This window comes from Nicotiana tomentosiformis, chromosome 2 (genome assembly GCF_000390325.3).
Source record: "Nicotiana tomentosiformis chromosome 2, ASM39032v3, whole genome shotgun sequence".
Classification (NCBI taxonomy): Eukaryota; Viridiplantae; Streptophyta; class Magnoliopsida; order Solanales; family Solanaceae; genus Nicotiana; species Nicotiana tomentosiformis.
The window spans coordinates 61,752,111-61,776,872 of NC_090813.1; the positions used below are offsets into that span (position 1 = coordinate 61,752,111).

The following is a 24,762-nucleotide window of genomic DNA, read 5'->3' on the forward strand; positions in this document are numbered from 1 at the left end:
ATGTAGAAAGCCCCTCATTAGAAACATACCGCAAATGATAATAAGATTTGCCAGCTGTCTTTATGCCACTGGAGCTATGATAACCCAAAAGGTCATCTTATATTTTAGAACTCGAATGTGCGCTCTTAAGCCTTAAAAATCTCATTTTTACCCTCCTCGATTTGCATGCGCAGTCCAGGCAGGTTTTCGGAAAGCTTTTATGTTGAAAACTAATAAAAATAAGAATTTTTGCCTTAAAAGTTGATTTTAGTTGACTTCGATCAATATTTTTGGTAAATAGGCCCAAATCCGTATTTTGACAGTTCCGGTGGGTCCGTATCGAATTATGAGACCTGGGCATATGCCCGAAATAGAATTCGGAGGTCCCTCGCTCAAGTTATGAATTTTTGATGAAAATTAAAAGTATGAAAATTAATTATTTTTAAGAATTGATTGATGTTTGGCATTGTTAGTACCGGGTCCGTATTTTAGTTCCGGAGCCTCCAGGTTCATTATGATATTTAAGACATGTCTGAGAAATTTGGTGAGAAACGGAGTTGATTTGACGTGATTCGGACCTTCGGTTGAGAAAATAGTAATTTTAAAGTGTTCTTGAGAATTTCATTCGATTTGGTGCTAAATTCGGAGTTTTAGGTGTTATTTTGGCGATTTGATCACGCGAGCAGGTCCGTATGATATTTTTAGACTTGTGTGCATGTTTGGTTTGGAGCCCCGAGGGCTCGGGTGAGATTCGGATAGGCTACGGGGTGATTTGCACTTAGAAAATCTGAGATTTTTGCTGCAGCAGCTATTCTGGTGTGCCCTTCTTCGCGTTCGCGTAGGTAGTGTCGAGAACGCGAAAGGTAAAATGGGGGCAGGGGAAATTTCTTCTTCGCGAACGCAAAGGACTGGTCGCGAACGCGAAGCGATGGGGGTGGTACCCTTCGCGAATGCAATCTGTCTCACGCGAACGTGATAGTTTAAGAGACCTGGAGGGACCTGGGGGAGGGGTCATGTTCTTCTACGCGAACACGTCCACTGGGTTGCGAACGCGAAGGCTTGGGGAGAGCTGCCTTACGCAAATGCGTAGAAAGACTTGCGAACGCGAAGGCCTTAGGCTGATGTGCATCGCGATCGCGACAGGCCTCTCGCGAACACGATGAAGACCTGTCCAGTGACTTAAAACAGACTCCAAACACGGTTTTAAGCCATTACTTCAATATTTTTCAAGAACCAAATGGGTAAAGGCGATTTTCAAGAGACATTTTCTTCCCCAAAGAGTTGGTAAGTAACTCTAAACCATTTTCTTTCAATTACCCATTACATTTCTTGAATTATCAACCTAAAATCTAGAGTTTCATGGTAGAATTAGAGATTAGGGTAGAAACTAGGGATTTCAAAAATTTGAGGATTTAGACCTCAATTTGAGGTCGGATTCCAAACTAATTACATATTCGGGCTCGGGGTGAATGGGTAAAAGAATTTTGGTCCGAACCTCGGGTTTTGACCAAGCGGGCCCATGGTCGATTTTTCGACTTTTTGGAGGAAAATTTAGAAAATTTAATTTATGAAATATAATTGATTCCTTTAGCAATATTTGATATTATTTTTGAATAGATACAAGTGGTTTGGAGGTGAATTTCAAAGGAAAATCTGTGATTGAGAATTAAGTGGCCTTCGGAGCGAGGTAAGTATTGTGTCTAACCCTGACTTGAGGGAATTAGGAACCTTAGATTACTTGCTAAGTGAAATTAATGTGAGCAGCGTATATGTGAGGTGACGAGTACTTATGCGCCGCCAATTTACCTATTTTTCATGTTTCTCTATTTTTTTGTATTGTCTCATTCCTATGCCTAATTGCTACGTGTTATACTAGTGTTGTTCAATTTATCATTCTTATTATGTTTACCGACTTTTTGGTGATAATTGAATTTTTATTTCAAGTTGAGATTGATATTATGGAACCAAATGTTGAAGTAAGGTTTGTACTTGTTATTCTATCTTCCTGTTGTTAATTATGCATTGCATTATGGTAAGGGAAAGTGTTAATGCACGAAGGGTGATGCCGTGCCATATTGTGAGTGTTAATGCACGAAAGGTGATGTCGTTCCATATTGTGAGTGTTAATGCACAAAGGGTGATGCCGTGCCATATTGTGAGTGTTAATGCACGAAGGGTGATTCCGTGCCATGATATGAGAGTTAATGCACGAAGGGTGATGCCGTGCAGTTTCTATTAATTTTATGGTGAGATTGAGAGTAAAAGCACGAAGGGTGATGCCGTGCATATTTTCTTATTGTATTCACTATTCCTATTGATTCATGGTATATTGACTGCTCCGGTGATCATTCTGTTGTAGTTCTTTATCTTGTATTCCCCTCAGTATGTTCCCCTCTCGACAATTCATGTTTAGTTCTTCATTTCTGTTATTTGTATATACACTGTTAAATTGTACAGGTTGATTTGTAGGTGCCTTGCCTTTGCCTCGTCACTACTTCGTCGAGGTTAGGCTCGACACATACCAGTACATGGGGTCGGTTGTACTGATGTTGCACTGTGCACTTTCTGTGCAGATTTTGATACCGGCTCAGGTTGATCGAGATTTTGTTATTGGTCCGCTGTCCGGAGACTCAAGGTAGATTTGTCGGCATTCACATACCTTGAAGTCCTCGTCTATCTTTTATGCCCTACTATTTTCTTTCATTCAGACAGTTGTATTTCTTTGAGACTATTACTTGTAGTAAATTCTAGAATGCTTGTGAATTGTAACTCCAAATCCGGGTGATAGTAATTAATACAGTTTTATGATATTCCGCACTTATTATATTCATCTTAGTTAATTATTGTTATTTACTGAATGGAAATAAGGAATTGGTTTAATGAATTCTCTAATATTGGCTTGCCTGGCAAGTGAAATGTTAGACGCCATCACGGTCCCGTCGGTGGAAAATTTCGGGTCATGACAGTTGGTATCAGAGCGCTAGGTTGCCTAGGTATCACGATTCACGAGAAAACTTAGTAGAGTCTGGAGGATCGGTACGGAGACGTTTGTACTAATCTTCCAGAGGCTATGAAGTTTAGGAACAAGTTTCACTTCTATTCTTCTCTGTCGTGCGATTTTTCTTTCTCAATGCTGATTGAACTCTTCTACTCTTATTCTCTCGCAGATGGCGAGAACACGTACCACTTCCTTAGCTGAGCAGCAGCTAGAGCCTCCAGTGACAGCTCCTACGCGGGGCAGAGGTCGAGGCCGATTTCGTGCCAGAGGCTGAGGTAGGTGCAGGGCTCAGTCTAGGGCCCGAGCAGCAACCCCAGCAGTGGAGTCTCAGATAGAGCTTGACGAGGAGGTTCCAGCCCAAACTGTTCCTATCGGACCAGCTCAGGTTCCGGAGGGGTTCATTGCTACCCCAGTACTTTTGGACGCTTTGGTCCGTTTGGTGGGCCTTATGGAGAGTGTGGCCTAGACTGGCACATTTCCCATGGCACCAGCAGTCTCTCAGGCTGGAGGAGGAGCCCAGACTCCCACCACTCCCGCTCCGGAGCAGATAGCTCTCCAGTATTAGGCTCCAGCAGCTCAGCCAGTCGGATTAGTTCAGTCGGTTATTGCGGCACAGGTCGGAGAAGGGCCAGCTATGTCTTCTGAGGCTTTATGGAGATTGGACAGGTTTACCAAGCTCTTTGCTATTCACTTCAGTGGTGCTCCTTCAGAGGATCCCTAGGACTATCTTGACAGCTGTCACGAGGTTCTACGGAACATGGGTATAGTGGAGACCAATGGGGTCGATTTTGCTGCATTTGAGATGACTGGTTCTGCCAAGAAATGGTGGAGAGATTACTTGTTGACCAGACTAGCTGGGTCGCCTGCTCTTACTTGGGACCAGTTCTCTCAACTCTTCATAGAGAAGTTTCTGTCTATCATATTGAGAGAGGAGCGTCGCCGTCAGTTTGAGCGTCTCCAGCAGGGCAGTATGACTGTTACTCAGTATGAGACCCGTTTTGTGGATTTGGCCCGTCATGCCATTCTTCTGCTTCCCACCGAGAGAGAGAGAGAGAGTGATGAGGTTTATAGATGGACTTACTCAGCCTATCAGATTGCAGATGGCTAAGGAGACTGGGAGTGAGATTTCTTTTCAGGCGGTCGCTAATGTCGCCAGACGAGTCAAAATGGTTCTTACTTAGGGAGGTCAGGGGTCTGACAAGAGACCTCGTCATTCCGGTGAGTTCAGCGGTGCCTTATCTAGAGGCAGGAGTACTTTTGGTAGAGGCCATCCTCCCAAGACGTTTCATTCAGCGCTTCAGGCATCCCACAGTGCCTCAAGTGGTCGTGGCCCTCAGATGCATTATTCCGACCAGCTAGCTTATAGTGCACCACTAGCTCCTATTAGTGCACCTCCACTCCAGAGTTATCAGGGTGGTTATTCAAGTCGACAGGATCAGTTTCAGGGTCAGCAGTCACAGCAGCCGAGGTTATGTTATACTTATGGTGATCCGAGGCACATTGCTAGATTTTGCCCTCGGGAAACGGGCAGCTCACAGCATCAGAGTTCTCGTGCCATGGTACCGGCACCAGTTGCTGCACCACCTACTCAGCCAGCTAGAGGCAGGGATCAGGCAGCCAGAGGTAGGGGCCAGACAGTTCGAGGTGGAGGTCAGGCCGTTAGAGGTGGAGACCAGCCAGTTAGAGGTCATCCCAGGGACGTAGTTCAGGGTGGTGGGGCCCGGGGCCCAGCCTCGGTGTTATGCTTTCCCAGCCAGGCCTGAGTCTGAGTCATCCGACACTGTTATCACTGGTTCTGTTTCAGTTTGCAGTAGAGATGCTTCAGTTCTCTTTGATCCGGGATCTACTTACTCCTATGTGTCATCCTATTTTGCTTTCTATTTGGTTGTGCCTCGTGATTCTTTGAGAGCTCCTGTGTGTGTGTCCACACTAGTGGGAGATGCTATTATTGTAGATCGTGTTTATCGTTCGTGTGTGGTCAACATTAGGAGTTTTGAGACTCGTGTAGATCTTCTACTTCTCGACATGGTTGATTTTGATGTCATACTGGGTATGGATTGGCTGTCACCTTATCATGCTATATTAGATTATCATGCCAAGACGGTGACCTTAGCCTTGCAGGGGTTGCCTCGATTAGAGTGGAGAGGGAATCTTGGTCATTCTGCCAGCAGGGTTATCTCTTACGTGAAGGCTCGGGATATGGTCGAGAAGGGGTGTCTAGCTTATTTGGCTTATGTCCGCGATTCTAGTGCGGAGGTTCCTTTCATAGATTCGATGACGGTTGTTCGTGAGTTTTTAGAGGTGTTTCCTACAGACCTGTCGGGGATGCCACCCGACAGGGATATTGATTTCTGCATTATTTTGGCTCCGGGCACTCATCTTATTTCCATTCCGCCATATCGCATGGCCCCGCCAGAGTTGAAAGAATTGAAGGAGCAGTTGCAATATTTGCTTGATAAGGGCTTCATTAGACATAGTGTCTCGCCCTGGGATGCACCGGTGTTGTTTGTGAAGAAGAAAGATGGATCGATGAGGATGTGAATAGATTATCGGCAGCTGAACAAAGTCACCGTCAAGAACAAGTATCCATTGCCGAGGATTGATGATTTATTTGATTAGCTTCAGGGTGCCAAGGTGTTTTTAAAGATTTATTTAAGATCTTTCTACCATCAGTTGAGGATTAGGGCATCCGATGTTCCTAAGACAGCTTTTCGGACTCGGTATGGGCATTATGAGTTTCTAGTGATGTCATTTGGGCTGACAAATGCCCCAGCAGCATTCATGGATTTGATGAACCGGGTGTTCAAACCCTACTTGGATTCCTTTGTGGTTGTGTTTATTGATCATATATTGATCTACTCCCACAGTCGAGAGGAGCATGAGCAGCACCTTCGGATCATTCTTCAGACTCTGAAAGATAGCTAGTTATATGCTAAGTTCTCAAAATGCGAGTTTTGGTTGAGTTCAGTTGCTTTCTTGGGTCACATTGTATCAGCAGAGGTGTATTCAGGTGGATCCTAAGAAGATTGAGGCAGTCCAGAACTGGCCTAGACCCACATCAGCTACAGAGATCCGTAGTTTCCTGGGTTTGGAGAGCTATTACCGTCGATTTGTGGAGGGGTTTTCATCCATAGCAGCCCCGTTGACCAGATTAACCCAGAAGGGTGCCCCGTTCAGGTGGTCAGATGAGTGTGAAGCGAGCTTTCAGAAGCTCAAGACTGCTTTGACTACGACATCGGTATTTGTGTTACCCACAGGTTCAGGATCTTATACAGTATATTGTGACGCATCTCGTATTGGTCTGGGTGCGGTATTGATGTAGGGTGGCAAGGTTATTGCATATGCTTCATGGCAGCTGAAGGTTCACGAGAAGAATTACCCTGTTCATGATCTAGAGCTGGCAGCTTGCTCACGCGCTGAAGATTTGGAGGCACTATCTTTACGGCGTGCCATGTGAGGTATTCACTGATCATCGGAGCTTGCAGTATTTGTTCAAGTAGAAGGAACTCAATTTGAGGCAGAGGAGGTGGCTGGAGCTATTGAAAGACTATGATATCACCATATTGTATCATCCCAGGAAGGCCGATGTGGTGGCCGATGCTTTGAGTAGAAAGTCAGTCAGTATGGTAGCCTTGCATATATTCCAGTTGGTGAGAGACCGCTTGCATTGGATGTTCAGGCCTTGGCCAACCAGTTCATGAGGTTAGATGTTTCTGAGCCCAGTCGTGTTCTAGCTTGTACAGTTGCTCGGTCTTCTTTGTTTGAGCGCATCAGAGATTGGCAGGATGACGATCTTCATTTACTTATCCTTAGAGACACAGTGTGGAACGGTGGTGCCAAGCAGGTTACTGTTGGAGATGACGGAGTTTTGAGGATGTAGGGTCGTATTTGCGTGCCTAATGTGGATGGACTTCGTGAGTTGATCCTTGAGGAATCCCACAGTTCCCGGTATTCTATTCATCCGGGCGCCGCCAAGATGTATCAGGACTTGAGGCAGCATTATTGGTGGAGGTGAATGAAGAAGGACATAGTTGCCTATGTAGCTCGGTGCCTAAATTGCCAGCAGATAAAGTGTGAGCATCAGAGACCTAGTGGTTTATTTCAGAGGTTAGATATTCCTGAGTGGAAGTGGGAGCGTATCACTATGGATTTTGTTGTAGGACTCCCACGGACTCAGAGGAAGTTCGACGCCGTATGGGTTATTGTGGATAGGCTGACTAAGTCAGCGCACTTCATTCCTGTGGCAGTTACCTATTCCTTGAAGCGCTTAGCAGAGATTTATATTTGTGAGATGGTCCGTCTTCACGGTGTGCCCGTGTCTATCATTTCTGATCGAGGTACGCAGTTTACCTCGCACTTTTGGAGGGCAGTACAATGTGAGTTGGGTATGCAGGTTGAGTTGAGCACAACATTCCATCTTCAGACGGACGGGCAGTCCGAGCGTACTATTCAGATCTTGGAGGATATGCTCCGCGCTTGTGTTATAGACTTCGGAGGATCGTGGGATCAGTTCTTGCCCCTTGCAGAGTTCGCCTATAACAACAGCTACCAGTCGAGCATTCAGATGGCTCCCTATGAGGCATTATATGGTAGGTGGTATCAGTCTCCAGTTGGGTGGTTTGAGCCGGGAGAGGCTCGGTTGTTGGGCACAGACTTAGTAATGGATGCCTTGGATAAGGTCAAGATTATTCAGGATCGACTTCGCACAGCTCAGTCCAGGCAGAAGAGTTATGCCGACCGTAGAGTTCATGATGTTGCATTCATGGTCGGAGAGAGAGTGTTACTTTGGGTATCACCCATGAAAGATGTAATGAGGTTCGGAAAGAAGGTCAAGTTGAGCCCTAGGTATATCGGACCTTTTTAGATTCTAGAGAGAGTGAGAGAGGTGGCTTACAGGCTTGCGTTACCACCTAGTTTAGCAGTTGTTCATCCGATATTCCATGTGTCCATGCTTTGAAAGTATCACGGCGATCCGTCCCATGGGTTAGATTTCAGCTCTGTCCAGTTGGATAAGGAATTGACTTACGAGGAGGAGCCGGTGGCAATTCTAGCCCCGCAAGTTCGTCAGTTGAGATTAAAGAGTTACCCTTCAGTTCGAGTACAGTAGAGAGGTCAGCCTATTGAGGAAGCTACTTGGGAGTCCAAGTCCAATATGCGGAGTAGATATCCCCACCTTTTCACCAGCCCAGGTACTTTTCTATGTCCGTTCGAGGACGAACGATTGTTTTAGAGGTGGAGATTGTGATGACCCAAAAGGTCATCTTATGTTTTAGAACTCGAATCTGTGCTCTTAAGCTTTAAAAATCTCATTTTTACCCTCCTTGATTTCCGTGCGTAATCCGGGCAGGTTTCCGAAAAGCTTTTATGTTGAAAACTAATGAAAATAAGAATATTTTCCTTAAAAGTTGATTTTAGTTGACTTCGGTCAATATTTTTGGTAAACGGGCCCGGATCCATATTTTGACGGTCCCGGTGGGTCCGTATTGAATTATGGGACCTGGGCGTATGCCCGGAATCGAATTCGGAGGTCCCTAGCTCAAGTTATGAATTTTTGATGAAAATTAAAAGTCTGAAATTAATTATTTTTATGAATTGATTGATGTTTGGCATTGTTAGTACCGAGTCCGTATTTTGGTTTCGGAGCCCGGTACAGGTTCATTGTGATATTTAAGACCAGTCTGAGAAATTTGGTGAGAAACGGAGTTTATTTGACGTGATTCGGACCTTCGGGAGAAAATAATAATTTTAAAGTGTTCTTGAGAATTTCATTCGATTTTGTGCTAAATTCGGAGTTCTAGGTGTTATTTTGGTGATTTGATAGTGCGAGCAGGTCCGTATGATGTTTTTAGACTTGTGTGCATGTTTGGTTTGGAGCCCCGAGGGCTCGGGTAAGTTTCGGATAGGCTACGGGGTGATTTGTACTTAGAAAATCTAGGATTTTTTCTGCAGCAGTTGTTCTGGTGTACCCTTCTTCGCGTTCGCGTAGGTAGTGTCGCGAATGTGAAAGGTAAAATGGGGACAGGGGAAATTTCTTCTTCACGAACGTGAAGGACTGGTCGTGAACGGGAAGCGTTGTGGGTTGGTATCCTTCGCGAACGCGATAGTTTAAGGGACCTGGGGGAGGGGGTCATGTTCTTCTACGTGAACGCGTCCACTGGGTCGCGAACGCTAAGGCTTGGCGGGAGCTGCCTTACGCGAACGCGTAGAAAGACTCGCAAACGTGAAGGCCTTAGGCCGGTGTGCATCGCGATCGCGACAGGCCTCTCGCGAACGCGATGAAGGCCTGTCCAGTGACTTATAACAGACTCCAAACACGAGTTTAAGCCATTTCTTCAATAGTTTTCAAGCACCAAATGGGTAGAGGCGATTTTCAAAAGTCATTTTCTTCCCCAAAGTGTTGGTAAGTGATTCTAATCTATTTTCTTTCAATTACCCATTACATTTCTTGAATTATCAACCTAAAATCTAGAGTTTCATGGTAGAATTAGGGGTTAGGGTAGAAACTAGGAATTTCAAAAATTTGAGGATTTAGACCGAGGTCGGATTCCAAACTAATTACATATTCGGTCTCGGGGGTGAATGGGTAAAAGAATTTTGGTCCGAACCTCGAATTTTGACCAAGCGGGCCCGGGGTCGATTTTTCGACTTTTTGGAGGAAAATTTGGGAAATTTAATTTATGAAATATAATTGATTCCTTTAGCAATATTTGATATTATTGAGTCATTTTTGAATAGATACAAGTGGTTTGGAGGTGAATTTCAAAGGAAAAGTTGTGATTGAGAATTAAGTGGTCTTCAGAGCGAGGTAAGTGTTGTGTCTAACCCTGACTTGAGGGAATTAGGAACCTTAAATTAGTTGTTAAGTGAAATTCATGTGAGCAGCATATATGTGAGGTGACGAGTACATATATGCCACCAATTTACCTGTTTTACATGTTTCTCTATTTTTCTTGTATTGTCTCATTCCTATGCCTAATTGCTACGTGTTATACTAGTGTTGTTCAATTTATCGTTCTTATTATGTTTACGTACTTTCTGGTGATAATTAAGTTTTTATTTCAAGTTGAGATTGATATTATGGAACCAAATATTGAAGTAAGGTTTGTACTTATTATTCTATCTCCCTGTTGTTATTTATGCATTGTATTATGGTAAGGGAGAGTGTTAATGCACGAAGGGTGATGTCGTGACATATTGTGAGTGTTAATGCACGAAGGGTGATGCTGTGCCATATTGTGAGTGTTAATGCACGAAGGGTGATGCCGTGCCATATTGTGAGTATTAATGCACGAAGGGTGATGTCGTGCCATGATATGAGAGTTAATGCACGAAGGGTGATGTCGTGCCGTTTCTATTAATTTTATGGTGAGATTGAGAGTAAAAGCACGAAGGGTGATACCGTGCATTTTTCCTTATTGTATTCACTATTCCTGTTGATTCATGGTATATTGACTGCTCTCGTGATCATTCTGTTGTAGTTCTTTATCTTGTATTCCCCTCAGTATGTTCCCCTCCCGACAATTCCTGTTTAGTTCTTCATTTCTATTATCTGTATATACACTATTAAATTTACAGGTTGATTTGTAGGTGCCTTGCCTTAGCCTCGTCACTACTTTGTCGAGATTAGGCTTGACACATACCAGTACATGGGGTCGATTGTACTGATGATGCACTCTGCACTTTCTATAAAGATTTTGATACTGGCTCATGTTGATCGAGATTATGTTATTGGTCCGCTGTCCGGAGACTCAAGGTAGATCTGTCGGCATTCACAGACCTTGAAGTCTCCGTCTATCTTTTATGCCCTACTATTTTCTTTCATTCAGACAATTGTATTTCTTTCAGACTATTACTTGTAGTAAATTATAGAATGCTTGTGAATTGTGACTCCAGATCCGGGTGGTAGTAATTAATATAGTTTTATGATATTCCGCACTTATTATATTTTATCTTAGTTAATTAATGTTATTGACTGAATGGAAATAAGGAATTGGTTTAATGAACTCTCTAACGTTGGCTTACCTAACAAGTGAAATGTTAGGCGCCATCACTGTCCCGTCGGTGGAAAATTTTGGGTCATGACAGTTGGTATCAGAGCACAAGGTTGCCTAGGTCTCACGATTCACGAGAAAACTTAGTAGAGTCTGGAGGATCAGTACGGAGACGTCTGTGCTTATCTTTCAGAGGCTATGAAGTTTAGGAACAAGTTTCACTTTTATTCTTCTCTCTCGTGAGATTTTGCTTTCTCAATACTGATTGAACTCTTCTACTCTTATTCCCTCGCAGATGGCGAGGACACGTACCGCTTCCTTAGCTGAGCAGCATCCAGAGCCTCCAGTGACAGCTCCTACGCGGGGCATAGGTCGAGGCCGAGGACGTTCCAGAGGCTGAGGCAGGGGCAGGGCTCAACCTAGGGCCCGAGCAGCAGCCCCAACAGTGGAGCCTCAGATAGAGCTTGACGAGGAGGTTCTAGCCCAGATTGTTCCTGTCGGACCAGCTCAGGTTCTGGAGGGGTTCATTGCTACCCCAGTACTTTAGGACGCTTTGGTCTGTTTGGTGGGCCTTATGGAGAGTGTGGCCCAGACTGGCGCATTTCCCATGGCACCAGCAGTCTCTCAGGCTGGAGGAGGAGCCCAGACTCCTACCACTCCTGCTCCAGAGCAGATAGCTCCCCAGTATCAGGCTCCAGCAGCTCAGCCAGTCGGATTAGTTCAGCCGGTTATTGCGGCACAGGTCGGAGATGGGCCAGCTACGTCTTCTGAGGCTTTATGGAGATTGGACAGGTTTACCAAGCTCTTTGCTATTCACTTCAGTGGTGCTCCTTCAGAGGATCCCTAGGAGTATCTTGACAGCTATCACGAGGTTCTAAGGAACATACGTATAGTGGAGACCAATGGGGTCAATTTTACTGCATTTGAGATGACTGGTTCCGCCAAGAAATGGTGGAGAGATTAGTTGTTGACCAGACTAGCTGGATCGCCTGCTCTTACTTGGGACCAGTTCTCTCAACTCTTCATAGAGAAGTTTCTGCCTATCACATTGAGAGAGGAGCGTCGCCATCAGTTTGAGCGTCTCCAGCAGGGTAGTATGATTGTTACTCAGTATGAGACCCGTTTTGTGGATTTGGCCCATCATGCCATTCTTCTGCTTCCCACCGAGAGAGAGAGAGGGTGAGGAGGTTTATTGATGGACTTGCTCAGCTTATCAGATTGCAGATGGCTAAGGAGACTGGGAGTGAGATTTCTTTTCAGGCGGTCGCTAATGTTGCCAGACGAGTCGAAATGGTTCTTACTTAGGGAGGTCAGGGGTCTGACAAGAGACCTCGTCATTCCGGTGAGTTCAGCGGTGCCTTATCTAGAGGCAGGAGTACTTTTGGTAGAGGCCATCCTCCCAAGCCGTTTCATTCAGCGCTTCAGGCATCCTACAGTGCCTCAGGTGGTCGTGGCCCTCAGATGCATGATTCCGACCAGCTAGCCTACAGTGCACAACCAGCTCCTATTAGTGCACCTCCACTCCAGAGTTATCAGGGTGGTTATTCAGGTCGACAGGGTCAGTTTCAAGGTCAGCAGTCACAGTAGCCGAGGTTATGTTATACTTGTGGTGATCTGAGGCATATTGCTAGATTTTGCCCTCGGGCAACGGGTAACTCACAGCATCAGAGTTCTCGTGCCATGGTACCGGCACCAGTTGCTGCACCACCTGCTCAGCCAGCCAGAGGTAGGGGTCAGGCAGCCAGAGGTAGGGGCCAGACAGTTAGAGGTAGAGGTCAAGCCGTTATAGGTGAAGACCAGCCAGTTAGAGGTCGTCCCAGGTACGTAGTTCAGGGTGATAGGGCCCAGACCCGGTGTTATGATTTCCCAGCCAGGCCAGAGGCTGAGTCATCTGACGCTGTTATCACGTGTACTGTTTCAGTTTACAGTAGACATGCTTCAGTTCTATTTGATCCGGGATCTACTTACTCTTATGTGTCATCCTATTTTGCTTCCTATTTTGTTGTGCCACGTGATTCTTTGAGTGCTCCTGTGTATGTGTCCACACCAGTAAGTGTTGTGTCTAACCCTGACTTGAGGGAATTAGGAACCTTAGATTACTTGCTAAGTGAAATTCATGTGAGCGGCGTATATGTGAGGTGACGAGTACTTATGCTCCGCCAATTTACCTGTTTTTCATGTTTCTCTATTTTTCTTGTATTGTATCATTCCTATGCCTAATTGCTACGTGTTATACTATTGTTGTTCAATTTATCATTCTTATTATGTTTACGGACTTTCTGGTGATAATTGAGTTTTTATTTCAAGTTGAGATTGATATTATGGAACCAAATGTTGAAGTAAGGTTTGTACTTGTTATTCTATCTCCCTGTTGTTAATTATGCATTGCATTATGGTAAGGGAGAGTGTTAATGCACGAAGGGTGATGTCGTGCCATATTGTGAGTGTTAATGCACGAAGGGTGATGTCGTACCATATTGTGAGTGTTAATGCACGAAGGGTGATGCCGTGCTATATTGTCAGTGTTAATGCACGAAGGGTGATTCCGTGCCATGATATGAGAGTTAATGCACGAAGGGTGATGCCGTGCAGTTTCTATTAATTTTATGGTGAGATTGAGAGTAAAAGCATGAAGGGTGATATCGTGCATTTTTCCTTATTGTATTCACTATTCCTGTTGATTCATGGTATATTGACTGCTCCGGTGATCATTCTGTTGTAGTTTTTTATCTTGTATTCCCCTCAGTATGTTCCCCTCCCGACAATTCATGTTTAGTTCTTCATTTCTGTTATTTGTATATACATTGTTAAATTGTACAGGTTGATTTGTAGGTGTCTTGCCTTAGCCTCGTCACTACTTCGTCGAGGTTAGGATCGACACTTACCAGTACGTGGGGTCGGTTGTACTGATGATGCACTCTGCACTTTCTGTGCAAATTTTGATACCGACTCAGATTGATCGAGATTTTATTATTGGTCCGCTGTCCGGAGACTCAAGGTAGATCTGTTGGCGTTCACAGACTTTGAAGTCCCCATCTATCTTTTATGCCCTACTGTTTTCTTTCATTCAGACAGTTGTATTTCTTTGAGACTATTACTTGTAGAAAATTTTAGAATGCTTGTGAATTATGACTCCAGATCCGGGTGGTAGTAATTAATACAGTTTTATGATATTTCGTACTTATTATATTTCATCTTAGTTAATTATTGTTATTTACTGGATGGAAATAAGAAATTGGTTTAATGAATTCTTTAACGTTGGCTTGACTGGCAAGTGAAATGTTAGGCGTCATCACGGTCCCGTCGGTGGAAAATTTCGGGTCGTGACAGGAGCCCGTCTAAAAACTCCTTAAATAAGGAATATTTGTAGTTAACTTTGCAATAACTAATAATATATTTGCAATGTTTCACTTTCCCTAATTTATTTTTATCAAGATTAAGACGTCTGAATCTGAATACATATCTGATTATTAATATGTGTATTAAGATTAAGACGTCTGAATATGAATACACATCTGAATATTAAGATGTTGTATTAAGATCTTAATACTAAATAATTAAGACTACTTATTTTTCTATATCTTAATATGTAAAACCTGTCTTTATTTAAAAATTAATAAGTATAAATTTAAATAAATATTTTAAAAAAATTATATAGTGGTCGTGGTTATGATGGCTAACAGTGGTGGTTGTAGGTGCCGACTGGATAGTTGTTGGTGGTGGTGTTGGTTGATAGTATTAGTGGTGTTTACGGGTAGTAACGATGGATGACAATACTAATTAACAGTGGTGGTTGATGGTGGTGATAACTGCTAACAGTGATGGGTGATAAATAGTGGTGATTCGTATTATTGTGGTAACGATGATTGGTAGCGATGGTTGTAAATGATAGCTAGTTGTAGTGACATCTGATATTCGTGATTGGCAACGATGGTGGTTGTGGCTGAGGATAGTGGGTAATGAGTGATAGCAGTTTATAATGATGGAGGGACAACGATAGCAGTGGTGATAGTGATTAGTGGTGAAAGTGTAAGAGTAATAGTAAAATATTATTTTTACATAAATTCTTGAATGTCTAACATCTTAATGATATTAAGACTCTGTTATGGATATTAATTATTAAGATCTATTCAGACCCATTGAATGATTGTAATTGAAAAAATTAACAGACTTATTGGTTAAGATCTTACTCCCTCCGGTCCATAATAAGTAATTTTTTAGCCTTTGTCACACCCCTTAAGAAAATACTAACTCCGAGAGAAAAAAAATGTATTCGCTAAATTACGTTTAATTAATTATTACCTTGACACTTGGGATATGTAAATAAGGGCAAATTTTGAAAAAATAAAATTAATTCCTTCTTGATTATGTAAAAGGACACTTATTTTGGACCAAAATAAAAAAAAAAACCACAAGATCACTTATTATGGACCGGAGAGAGTACTAATTAAGATTCATATCTAAAAAATAAATGCATTTAATGACTGAGATCTAAATGATTAAGATTCAGACCTTCATTAAGTGCAAACAAATGAAGGGGTCAAATGGTTTTTTGACCCATTACAAACTTGTTTTTCGATTATGACTCCATCTCTTTTTCTTTTTTATTTATACGTGAGATATTTTGTTTTTACACATAAAAGATTTATCTTCTACATATAAGAAATCTAAAAATATATTTTCTTAATTTCAATATTGTAAAAAGCCATGAAGGCCTATTTTCCCCAAATGGGGCCTTAGCGAACAGCCATTAGATCATTTTGACATCACCCAATGGCCAATACTGAGGGGTCAAAATTTACGCCCCGTTAAACTTGGAATTTTTTAGCTTATTTAATCATGTATATTAATTAAGGTAAATGACAGTGAACACCCTAATTACAATACAACTCGTTTTGAATAGTAATATCTTCATATGACAAGTTTGCTAAGTGTTTAGTTCTGAAAAACATGAGGTCTATCTGTAATTAAAGATATTAATACATATTTTAAAGATATTAAATTAAAATTACAAATAAAAAGTTCATCTGTATTTTATGAAATTTAAGAAAGTAAAGAAACATTTCTGTTGAACTTTTTCTTATTAACACCTTTGCTTAAAAATAAAATAATTCTTTTTGAAATACATATTTTTCATAACTATCAAATAGGACATGACCATAAATTATTTAGTACTAGTATATTATAGCAAACACCATAATAACTTTTAAAACTTACTGCATATTAAAATATATAGTTGTTTCTCAGTAAAAAATTAGTTTTATTGTTTCCTTTTCCGCTCATGAAAAATTCTATGTGTAGGATCTCCCTTATAAAAGAGGTTAAAATGTTTGATTAAGAAAAATATGAATAACAATTTTATATTTATGCATGATTTTCTTGATGTAAAAACTGTAGGCGGTTGATTTTAAAATACAATGGTGTATCTTAAGTTTAGTCATATTAGATGAGTGTTAGAGCAATTCAACCGATCAACTAAAACTACAATTATTTCTAGTTAATATTTAGGGAACAATTAACAAATTTATGATTGCTTATTTCTCCAAAGTAAATGATTAATTTTCATCAATCATTTTAATATTTAGAAACAATATTATTATCGAACCCAAAGGTACATATAACCGTTGCTCAGAACGGTAATCTAAGTTAAACCACAAAGGGTAGAAATCGGAAAAATGACTCTTGGCAACATGAGATGATGCAAAAGAACGATAATGTTCATAGGTTTATTATAGTTGACCTTTAAAAATTGTAAATAAAACAGAAATTGAAAGAAATTTGAAATGGATAACCTAAATTAGATGTCATATGCTCTATTATTGTCGTTCCAAAATGTTTTTATATTTAATTGACTGGAAATTTTTATTACAACGTGCATTAATCTAAAGGTATCTCCAGTCCCCATGGTCCCACGCCAATCCGGGGCCCAAGTGCTTTTTACGTGTGTGAAGAGTGAACCTTTTTTCAGATTTCACATTACTAAGTTATACAAGAGTAAGCACTGAATATGGTGTATTAGTAATTGTAAGATTAATAATGCTGGAATTAACAATGTTAGAATTATTTTTTATTCATTATTTGATTTGGTGTATTAAAAATAACATGCATATGGGGTATATACATGTTTATTCATGTATTAAAATCTATGGTATTACTAATGACATAATTTGCTATGTATTAGTTATACATAGGATAATATCAAATAAGGTGTATAACTAATAAATGTATTAGTAATATTAATAAATATATTAGTTATACATAGGTTGAAAAATATTACCAAATAAGAGATAACTGTCCATTTAAGATTTTAAGTCTTTAGCTTCTCAGAGTTATACCAAAAAGAAAGTAGAAAAAAAAAAAAAGAAGAAAAGAATCAGCAACATGACATGATGCAAAGAACGATAATATTTAGGCAATATAAATAAGTTGCCACCTAACCTATGGCCCAAATCTCCCTTACATACTTTCTGCGGACGATAATCATATTACACACGCAACCTTTCTAAAATGTATTTAGTACACGCCTCTTTTGACCAGATCCTGTAAAAAGTTCATCCGTGTATTTTACGCGTTTGACTTTAGTTTATAAACTTGACCCACTTATTTTTAACCCTTTATATTATATTAACCAACCCAACCCGATACCTGACCCATCTGTTAAAAAGGGTTAAACCTAATTTACCCCAAATTAACTCTCATTTATCCATACATCTCTACGGAGCGCTAGTGAAGGCGATTCCGGCGACTATCTCAAGCGAGGATTTCATCTTGTATGGGAGGTGGATTTATGCGATTTTAAGTTAGTAATTTTCTTCTCCTTATATTACCCGTTTATTTTAGTAGTGGGTGGGTTGAACTAGGGTTTTTTCTAAATTTCTTCTATTTGCTTTAGGGTTTTCGGACTTTTTAAAAGGGGAATCTTTTGTCATTGTCGATATTACTGTGAAGTTGTCGTGTTGTTGCCTTTACAGAGAGTTTTTTATAAAAAAAGATTTACTTTGTGTTTGCAAACCGTGTGTAAAATTAGGGTTTAAGTGATTATTGTAATAGCATTGATTTGAACAATGTGATATGCTCTTGTCTTTGTCTTCACTTTTGTATTTCATCTGTATTTCTTTATTTTCAGTTGTTGCATGTGGCAGTCGATTTATTTGTCCCCTTATTTGTTTACAGAAAAATATTTTTTTAAATTGATTACACTCAAGTGGTACCATGATGGGGTCTTAGTTCCTGGTAACTTTGCTAATTATGTAGGGGGTAGTCAAACATTGACTTTAGATATAGATATGGATTTACTGTCTTTTATTGAACTGATGAACTACACTAAGTTATATAAATTTAAGAATGTGGCTTAGCTGTATATTTGTCCAATGGATAGGACAGATAAATTGATAAATATTCTCACAGACAAGGATATATTAGATATTTATAATGAATTGGAAGATGGAGATACCTTAGATATTTATGTGACTCATGTTGTCCCTTTAAATGTTGTTGACATAAATGAGGCTAGTAAAGGGGCTGGTGGGAGTAATAGTGGAGCTTTTAAGAGCACGGTAATCTTAGAAGAAGAAGATAGTGAACCTGAACTTGCACCTGCCCCTGCTCCTGCACCTGCTCCTGCTCCTGCACCTTCAAGAGAACAAGAGAGTGAAGTAGATAGTGAATCAGATGATGATGTGGGTGAGGATGACAATGAGAATGATTCAGATTTTGATAATCCTGATAGTGATGAGAGTGATGGAGTAGACTTACATGTTCCTGATGATAATGATTATGGATCTGATGTTCATGAAGAATTTGCAGAGTGTAGGAATGAACTGGGGAAATATAGGAGGAAAAGGAGTGAAAGGCCAAAAGATAGGGGTGATATTAACCTAGGTGATGCAGGAGTTGATATTGGTTTTTGATGAATTAAGAACTGGTAGCAAGGAAAATAGGTACACAGGCTTAGTAGGACAGATGAGCCTTATTTTGGGTCTTCTGATGCTGAAAGCTTTCCTTCGGATGCTGAAGATGAATTTGATGAAGAACATAAGGAGAAAATGGCTGCCAAGAGGAGGAAAATAACCCTGATATTTGATCCAACTGTCAACAAAATAACCTTGGAGTTGGGGCTGATTTCTTAGAGTGTTGATGATTTTAGGTTGGCTATTACTAAGTATGCAATTCAGAAAGGAGTTCAAATTGAAAAGTATATTAATGAACCTGGTAGGGTGAGGGTAAAATGTATGCACCCAAAATATCCATGGCTATAAGAAAAGATGGTAGATCCATCAATTTTAAGGTAATAAAGTATTGTCCTATCTACAAGTGTTACAGAACAAATAAAAACAAGCTCTGCAACTCCAGATACCTTACAAAGCATTACAGGGATAAGATTGTGTCTCAACCAAATATCAAAGTTTGGGAGCTGAAGAAACTCATTAAGGATGAAATGGACATGTATGTTGGTAGGTCTACTGTCCATAGAGCTAGAGCAAAAATTCTGAAGGAGATATTAGGTGATGTGCATGTTGAGTTCAAGAGACTCTATGATTATAGAGATATTCTGTTATAGACAAATCCAGGTACAACTTGTATTGTGAAGGTAGAAGATCAAGGTGAAGGAAAGATTGTCTTCAATTCATTTTATGTGTGCTTCTATGCTATGAAAAAAGGATGGTCTGAAGGCTGCAGAAGGATAATTGGCCTTGATGGATGCTTTTTGAAAGGCATTTGTAAGGGTCAACTACTTGTAGCAGTATCAAAGAATGGCAACAATCATATTTTCCCTATTGCTTGGGCCATTGTAGAGTGTGAGAACAGTTTTACTTGGACATGGTTTCTGAAATGTGTGACTCATGACTTAGAGCTTCAAGATGGAAGGGATCTCACTATCATGTATGATATGCAAAAGGTGATTTCATTACTGTCAATATTTATTTATTTTTATTTCTATTTTTGTTGGTAACTAATATATTCTTCTTATGTTACAGGGATTGCTTAAAGCTGTATCAGAAGTATTGCCTGAATGTGAACATAGGTGGTGTGCCAGACATATATTAGAAAACTGGTCCAAAGATTGAAGAGGATTAGAGAGGAGAAACAACTTCTGGATGTGTGCTAGAGCATCATGTGTGGCAGAATTGAATTTCCACCTAGACAGCTTGAATATGCTTGGGAATGGGATGTGTAAGAACCTCTTGAGGTATAACAAGGAAACCTAGTGCAGAGCATACTTCAACTGTGATAGGAAATGTGATATAATTGACAACAATATGTGCGAGACCTTTAATGCTTGGATACTTGTTGCTAGACACAAGACAGACATGACAATGTTGGAGGAAATCAGAGTGAAGATGATGGAGAGAATAGGAAAGTTGAGGGAGTTTGCAGATACATGGATGTGTGATATATCCCCAATTGCTATAAAAGTATACCAGGATAACATGGCCCAATCTATTAGGTGTACAATCAAATGGAATGGTGAATATTGCTATGAGGTTGAGGATACCTCATTAAGAGTGATATTGAAGCACTGTGTGAATATGCAAACTCATACTTGTACCTGCATGTCATGGATGTTGAAGGGTATCCCTTGTGCTCATGCAATTGCTGTTATGCACTTCAAGAACATTGAGCCAATTAACTACATATCTCACTGGTACCACAAATCCACTTATCTGAAGGCATATTCAACATTTATCCAGCATGTGCCGAACATGCAGATGTGGCCAACATCTATCAATCCACCAATTGAACCCCCACCAATTAAAAAGATGTCTGACAGACCAAAGAAGAAGAGAAAAAGAGAAGAAACTGAACATCCTAAGTCTGAAAAGCTTTCAAGAAGGGGTATGAAAATGACATGTTCAAACCTGTGGTGGCTATAGACACAACAAAAGGAGCTGCCCCAAGAAACTAAGGCATGCAGATTCTACTCCAGCAAATGCTTCTTATAGAGAAAGATGTGGAGAAAGAGGCAGAGGAAGAGGAACAACTGCTCCTAGAGCTTCAACTTCAACTACTTCTGCCCATACTACTGCTGGCAGAGGAAGATGAACTGGTAGAGGTAGAAGAAGTAATACAACTTCAGTTTCAACTACTTCTGCCCCGGAATAGGAAGAGGAACTAGTAGAGGTAGTGGAAGAGAAACTAGAAATTCTGGGTTTGGACAGTTTCAATCAAGTAGTGGGTTCACAAATTTTTCTGTAAGTACTTCAAACTTAACTTTGTGTCTTGTTTGGTTTAATTACTTTACTAAATATTTTCTGTTTTGGCAGTCTGGTGGAGGTAAACCAAGAGTGATTTCTCATGGTGGTGAAAAGAGGTCCTCAGCAGATATTCATGAATGTGCCTACAAGCCAACAAGTGGAGTAAAATGGAATGGTAGACCATCCATTACTAGAAGACAACTTGAAAGAACTGTTGCATCCCATTCCAGAACTGTTGCATCCCATTCCAATCTAAGTCAAGCAAGTTCATCATCCCAGCCATCTAAGAACAACTATATGTAGTTGTGTATTGAATGTTGTTATTGTGACTGTTAAGTTATTTTGGAACTATTGTTAGGTTATTTTGGAACTGTTGTTAAGTGGTATATTCAATGTTGTTATTTTGTTAAGGCAGACTGTTGTTATTTTGGTATGCTGTTAAGATGTCAAACTATATTTTTGTTAAGGCGAGCTCCTATTAGGTGACTGTAATGAACACCTTTACTCTATGATGATATGTGTTTTAAATTAAAAATTTCTGGGCAGATTCATCTCTTTAGTGTTACTACTTCAGTATTTTAGCATTTGAGCTGTATTTTAGCCAGCAATTTTATCTACTATTTAACTATGTAAGCAGTGTATTATTTGCATTTTTAGCTCACATAGCAACAACCACAAACCAAACAACATTAACAGTTACAAAAAATTTCATTCATTTCTAACAAAGGGATATAAAATCCACCAAAAAGCTTCATTCATTTTCTTACATTATATAACAATCTTTAGAACTACCAAACATAATCAACTTCAATATAATTACAATTAAAATTAGCACACACAATCTCCTCCAATTTTTTTGATTCCTATTTTCCTTCAATAATGCATCAAACGCCCTCTTCTTCTTAAGCAGCCCCAAAATCACAATTTTCAAGTGTTCTAGAGTTGGGGGATCAAACCACACAAAGAAATTACATGCCGAGCGACTGTCCCTCTCAAAATCGAAGATAAAAAATTATTAAGGAATATAAAATCGATTATAAAAGTACAATTGATATTTACCTCATAAAATATACATCCGTAAAATCGACGACCAGGATTATCAACACTCCATGACTGTATCACCACAGCTTCTTCACCACAATAACAAAATTTTCTCAGATTATGCATTTCCCCTAACCCTAAAATTAGACCCTAGAAATAGAACCCTAATGTCAAAAACGAGAAGGAAGAAGTAGAAGAAGATTGTAATATTGGCAACAGAAAAACGCATAAGAAGATGTCAAGAAGAAGAAATTTTCTGCAACTTCGAGCTTTCAAGGAGGAAGATGAAGGTGAATACGGGTCCAATTTGAGAAGAAATGGGTTGATATCCCTTTTATTTGTTTAAAAATGACCGTTGGGATTTGTTTCTGGCCGTTGATTTAAGTCAGAAATTGTCTGCTTCTACTGTCCATGCGCTTCTACCGTTTTGTATTACACACGCTTAGACCTAATCAAAGGAGGTGTGTACTAGATACACTTTAGAAAGGTTGCGTGTGTAATATTATTATCGTCCATAGAAAGTGTGTAAGGGGGATTTGGGTCATAGGTCAGGTGGCAACTTATGTAGTTTGCCTAATATTTAATGTTTATTATAGTTGACCACAATAATTGTATATAAAAAAGAAATTGGGAGAATAGACAAAAATGTTAACCTTAATTAGATGTAGGATGCTGCATTATCTCGTACTAAAATATTTTTATATCTAATTGACTCGTGAATTTTATTACAACGTGCTTTAATCTAATGGCTTCTCCCATTCCTCACGGTCCCACCATCATTAACCCCGACCCCATTTCAGAAATCGACGTGTGTGATTTTATCAGAAATTAACATTTCTTAGAAACCCTTTAGTCGACTTTTTTATTTTATTTTAATATATATTATTAAATGATGCTCCATCTGTCCCAAATATTTGTCAAACTAAGCGTTCTTTGATTTCTTATATGCACTATTCACCTTTTCTAAATGAAGAAAAATTTAACTTACCTTTTTTCATTATAAGTTTCAGCATGCTTAAATTTTATCTGCAAAAAATAAAGGGAACCTTACAGAAATGTCTCAAATAAGTCATAATTTATCAACCTCTAATCATTAATTATAGACTTACCAAAACTAGCCAAACATATATAAAAATTAAAAATTCAAATAAATACGGTTCTTTCTCTCCCAGAATCACACGCAAAGATCTCATTTCATATTTTTAAGCATGATTAGCAACAGTAGATGCAAAACTAAAGGAAATTTCATGGATGAGGTATCAAATAAGGTGATGAATACAAAAAATATATATACATGATTCTAAAAATCTAAGCAAAAAATGATTGTTTTCAATGGGTATGGTTAAAATTTATTGAAAACACATAGATGAGTCAATATACAAATTTTGAGGAAGATTGAAGGTGGACTGATTTGGTATCAAAATTCATAGTTAAAATCGAGTTCAAAAATTTCTTCTGCGACGCATGTATCAAACATGCATCACACATGTATCTCACACACAGGTATATATGGATATACAAGTGATACACATTTAATACAAATATGATATATATGTGATACACAAATGATACACATATCTTTCTTTCTTTTTTTTCATGTTCATCTTTTACTTCGAATTTTCAATTCAAACTACCTCAAAACTCCATTAAACCATCCCAAACCTGAGATTCAAGCTCCTTAAGATGTACTCAATCTATTCAAATAACATCTACTCAAAAGAAAGCAAAACTTTGACATATTTTTGGTTGCAAATAGCTAATTGGCTAATATTAGTAATATTTTATGAATTTGTCAGTTTTTGTAATAAGCTACTTATAAATGGACATAGCTGGTAGTTTCCCAAAAATGAATTAATCTACGTTTGATTAACTTCCAAGTTAATTAATCAAATTGACTTTTAAAAAGGGAATTCCCAACAAATAAAGAAGGAAAGGACAAAAATTTGTTTTGGTTTCTTTTGTATTAGAATAGTGTGAAGAAGGTGGAGTAAAATTGTTGTGCAAGAAAAATTCAAGTGACATGATCATGTAATACCCTTGACTTAGACATTTTATGCATAGGGTTTGCCATGAAAATCATGTTTGGATATGGTTGAGTTAATGAAAAAACATGATCAGATCGAAAAGAAAAGAAAGTAAGTTAAAGAAGGATTGAAAACAAAAGGTCACACAGATCACAATCGAACTTCAAATAAGATATGTATATGATAGTAACGTGATTTGGTACTGTTTAAATGACTAATATGATAGGATGAGTATGTTATCTAAATACACATCGAGGGCGGATCCATAGTATCCGGTGTGGGTTCTCGAGAACCCAGTAACTCTTACCCGAGCCTTGTATTTGTATTGATAAATTTATTAAATGTATAAATATTTTTAATTTGAAACTCATAAGCAGAATCAGGTGTTGGTCCAGTGGCAAACGAAGCAACCAGATTAAGCTAAGTTCCTAAATATTTGGCATAAGGTTCAAATACTAGATCCGCCTATCTATATTGATATTGATTAACATAACGAGTTAATTAATTGCTCTATGGCGTGAGTACAAGGAAAC

At 39.5% G+C, this 24,762-nt stretch overlaps 1 protein-coding gene and 1 long non-coding RNA gene across 2 annotated transcripts; one reads left to right on the top strand and one right to left on the bottom strand.

Moving 5' to 3' along the window:
* Nucleotides 1-19,195: 19,195 nt before the first annotated feature.
* On the top strand, nt 19,196-20,036 carry LOC138904919 (uncharacterized). The gene is made up of 3 exons (XM_070193415.1): nt 19,196-19,477; nt 19,559-19,867; nt 19,947-20,036. The coding sequence occupies exons 1-3, from the start codon at nt 19,196-19,198 to the stop codon at nt 20,034-20,036; spliced, it is 681 nt and encodes a 226-aa protein (XP_070049516.1).
* A 1,827-nt stretch (nt 20,037-21,863) lies between these two features.
* Nucleotides 21,864-22,589, bottom strand: LOC138904720 (uncharacterized). The gene is made up of 2 exons (XR_011413468.1): nt 22,224-22,589; nt 21,864-22,155 (listed from the first exon to the last, which is right to left on the bottom strand). It is a non-coding gene; the product is annotated as an uncharacterized lncRNA (long non-coding RNA).
* Nucleotides 22,590-24,762: the final 2,173 nt, after the last annotated feature.

What these genes read in the sequence shown, in the direction of transcription:
- LOC138904919 (XM_070193415.1), top strand. Translation starts at nt 19,196, where the DNA reads ATGTATGCACCCAAAATATCCATGGCTATAAGAAAAGATGGTAGATCC. An exon ending in TGAAGGAGATATTAGGTGAT is followed by an intron (nt 19,478 to 19,558) that starts GTGCATGTTGAG and finishes TGTATTGTGAAG; the next exon opens with GTAGAAGATCAAGGTGAAGG. An exon ending in TCATGTATGATATGCAAAAG is followed by an intron (nt 19,868 to 19,946) that starts GTGATTTCATTA and finishes CTTATGTTACAG; the next exon opens with GGATTGCTTAAAGCTGTATC.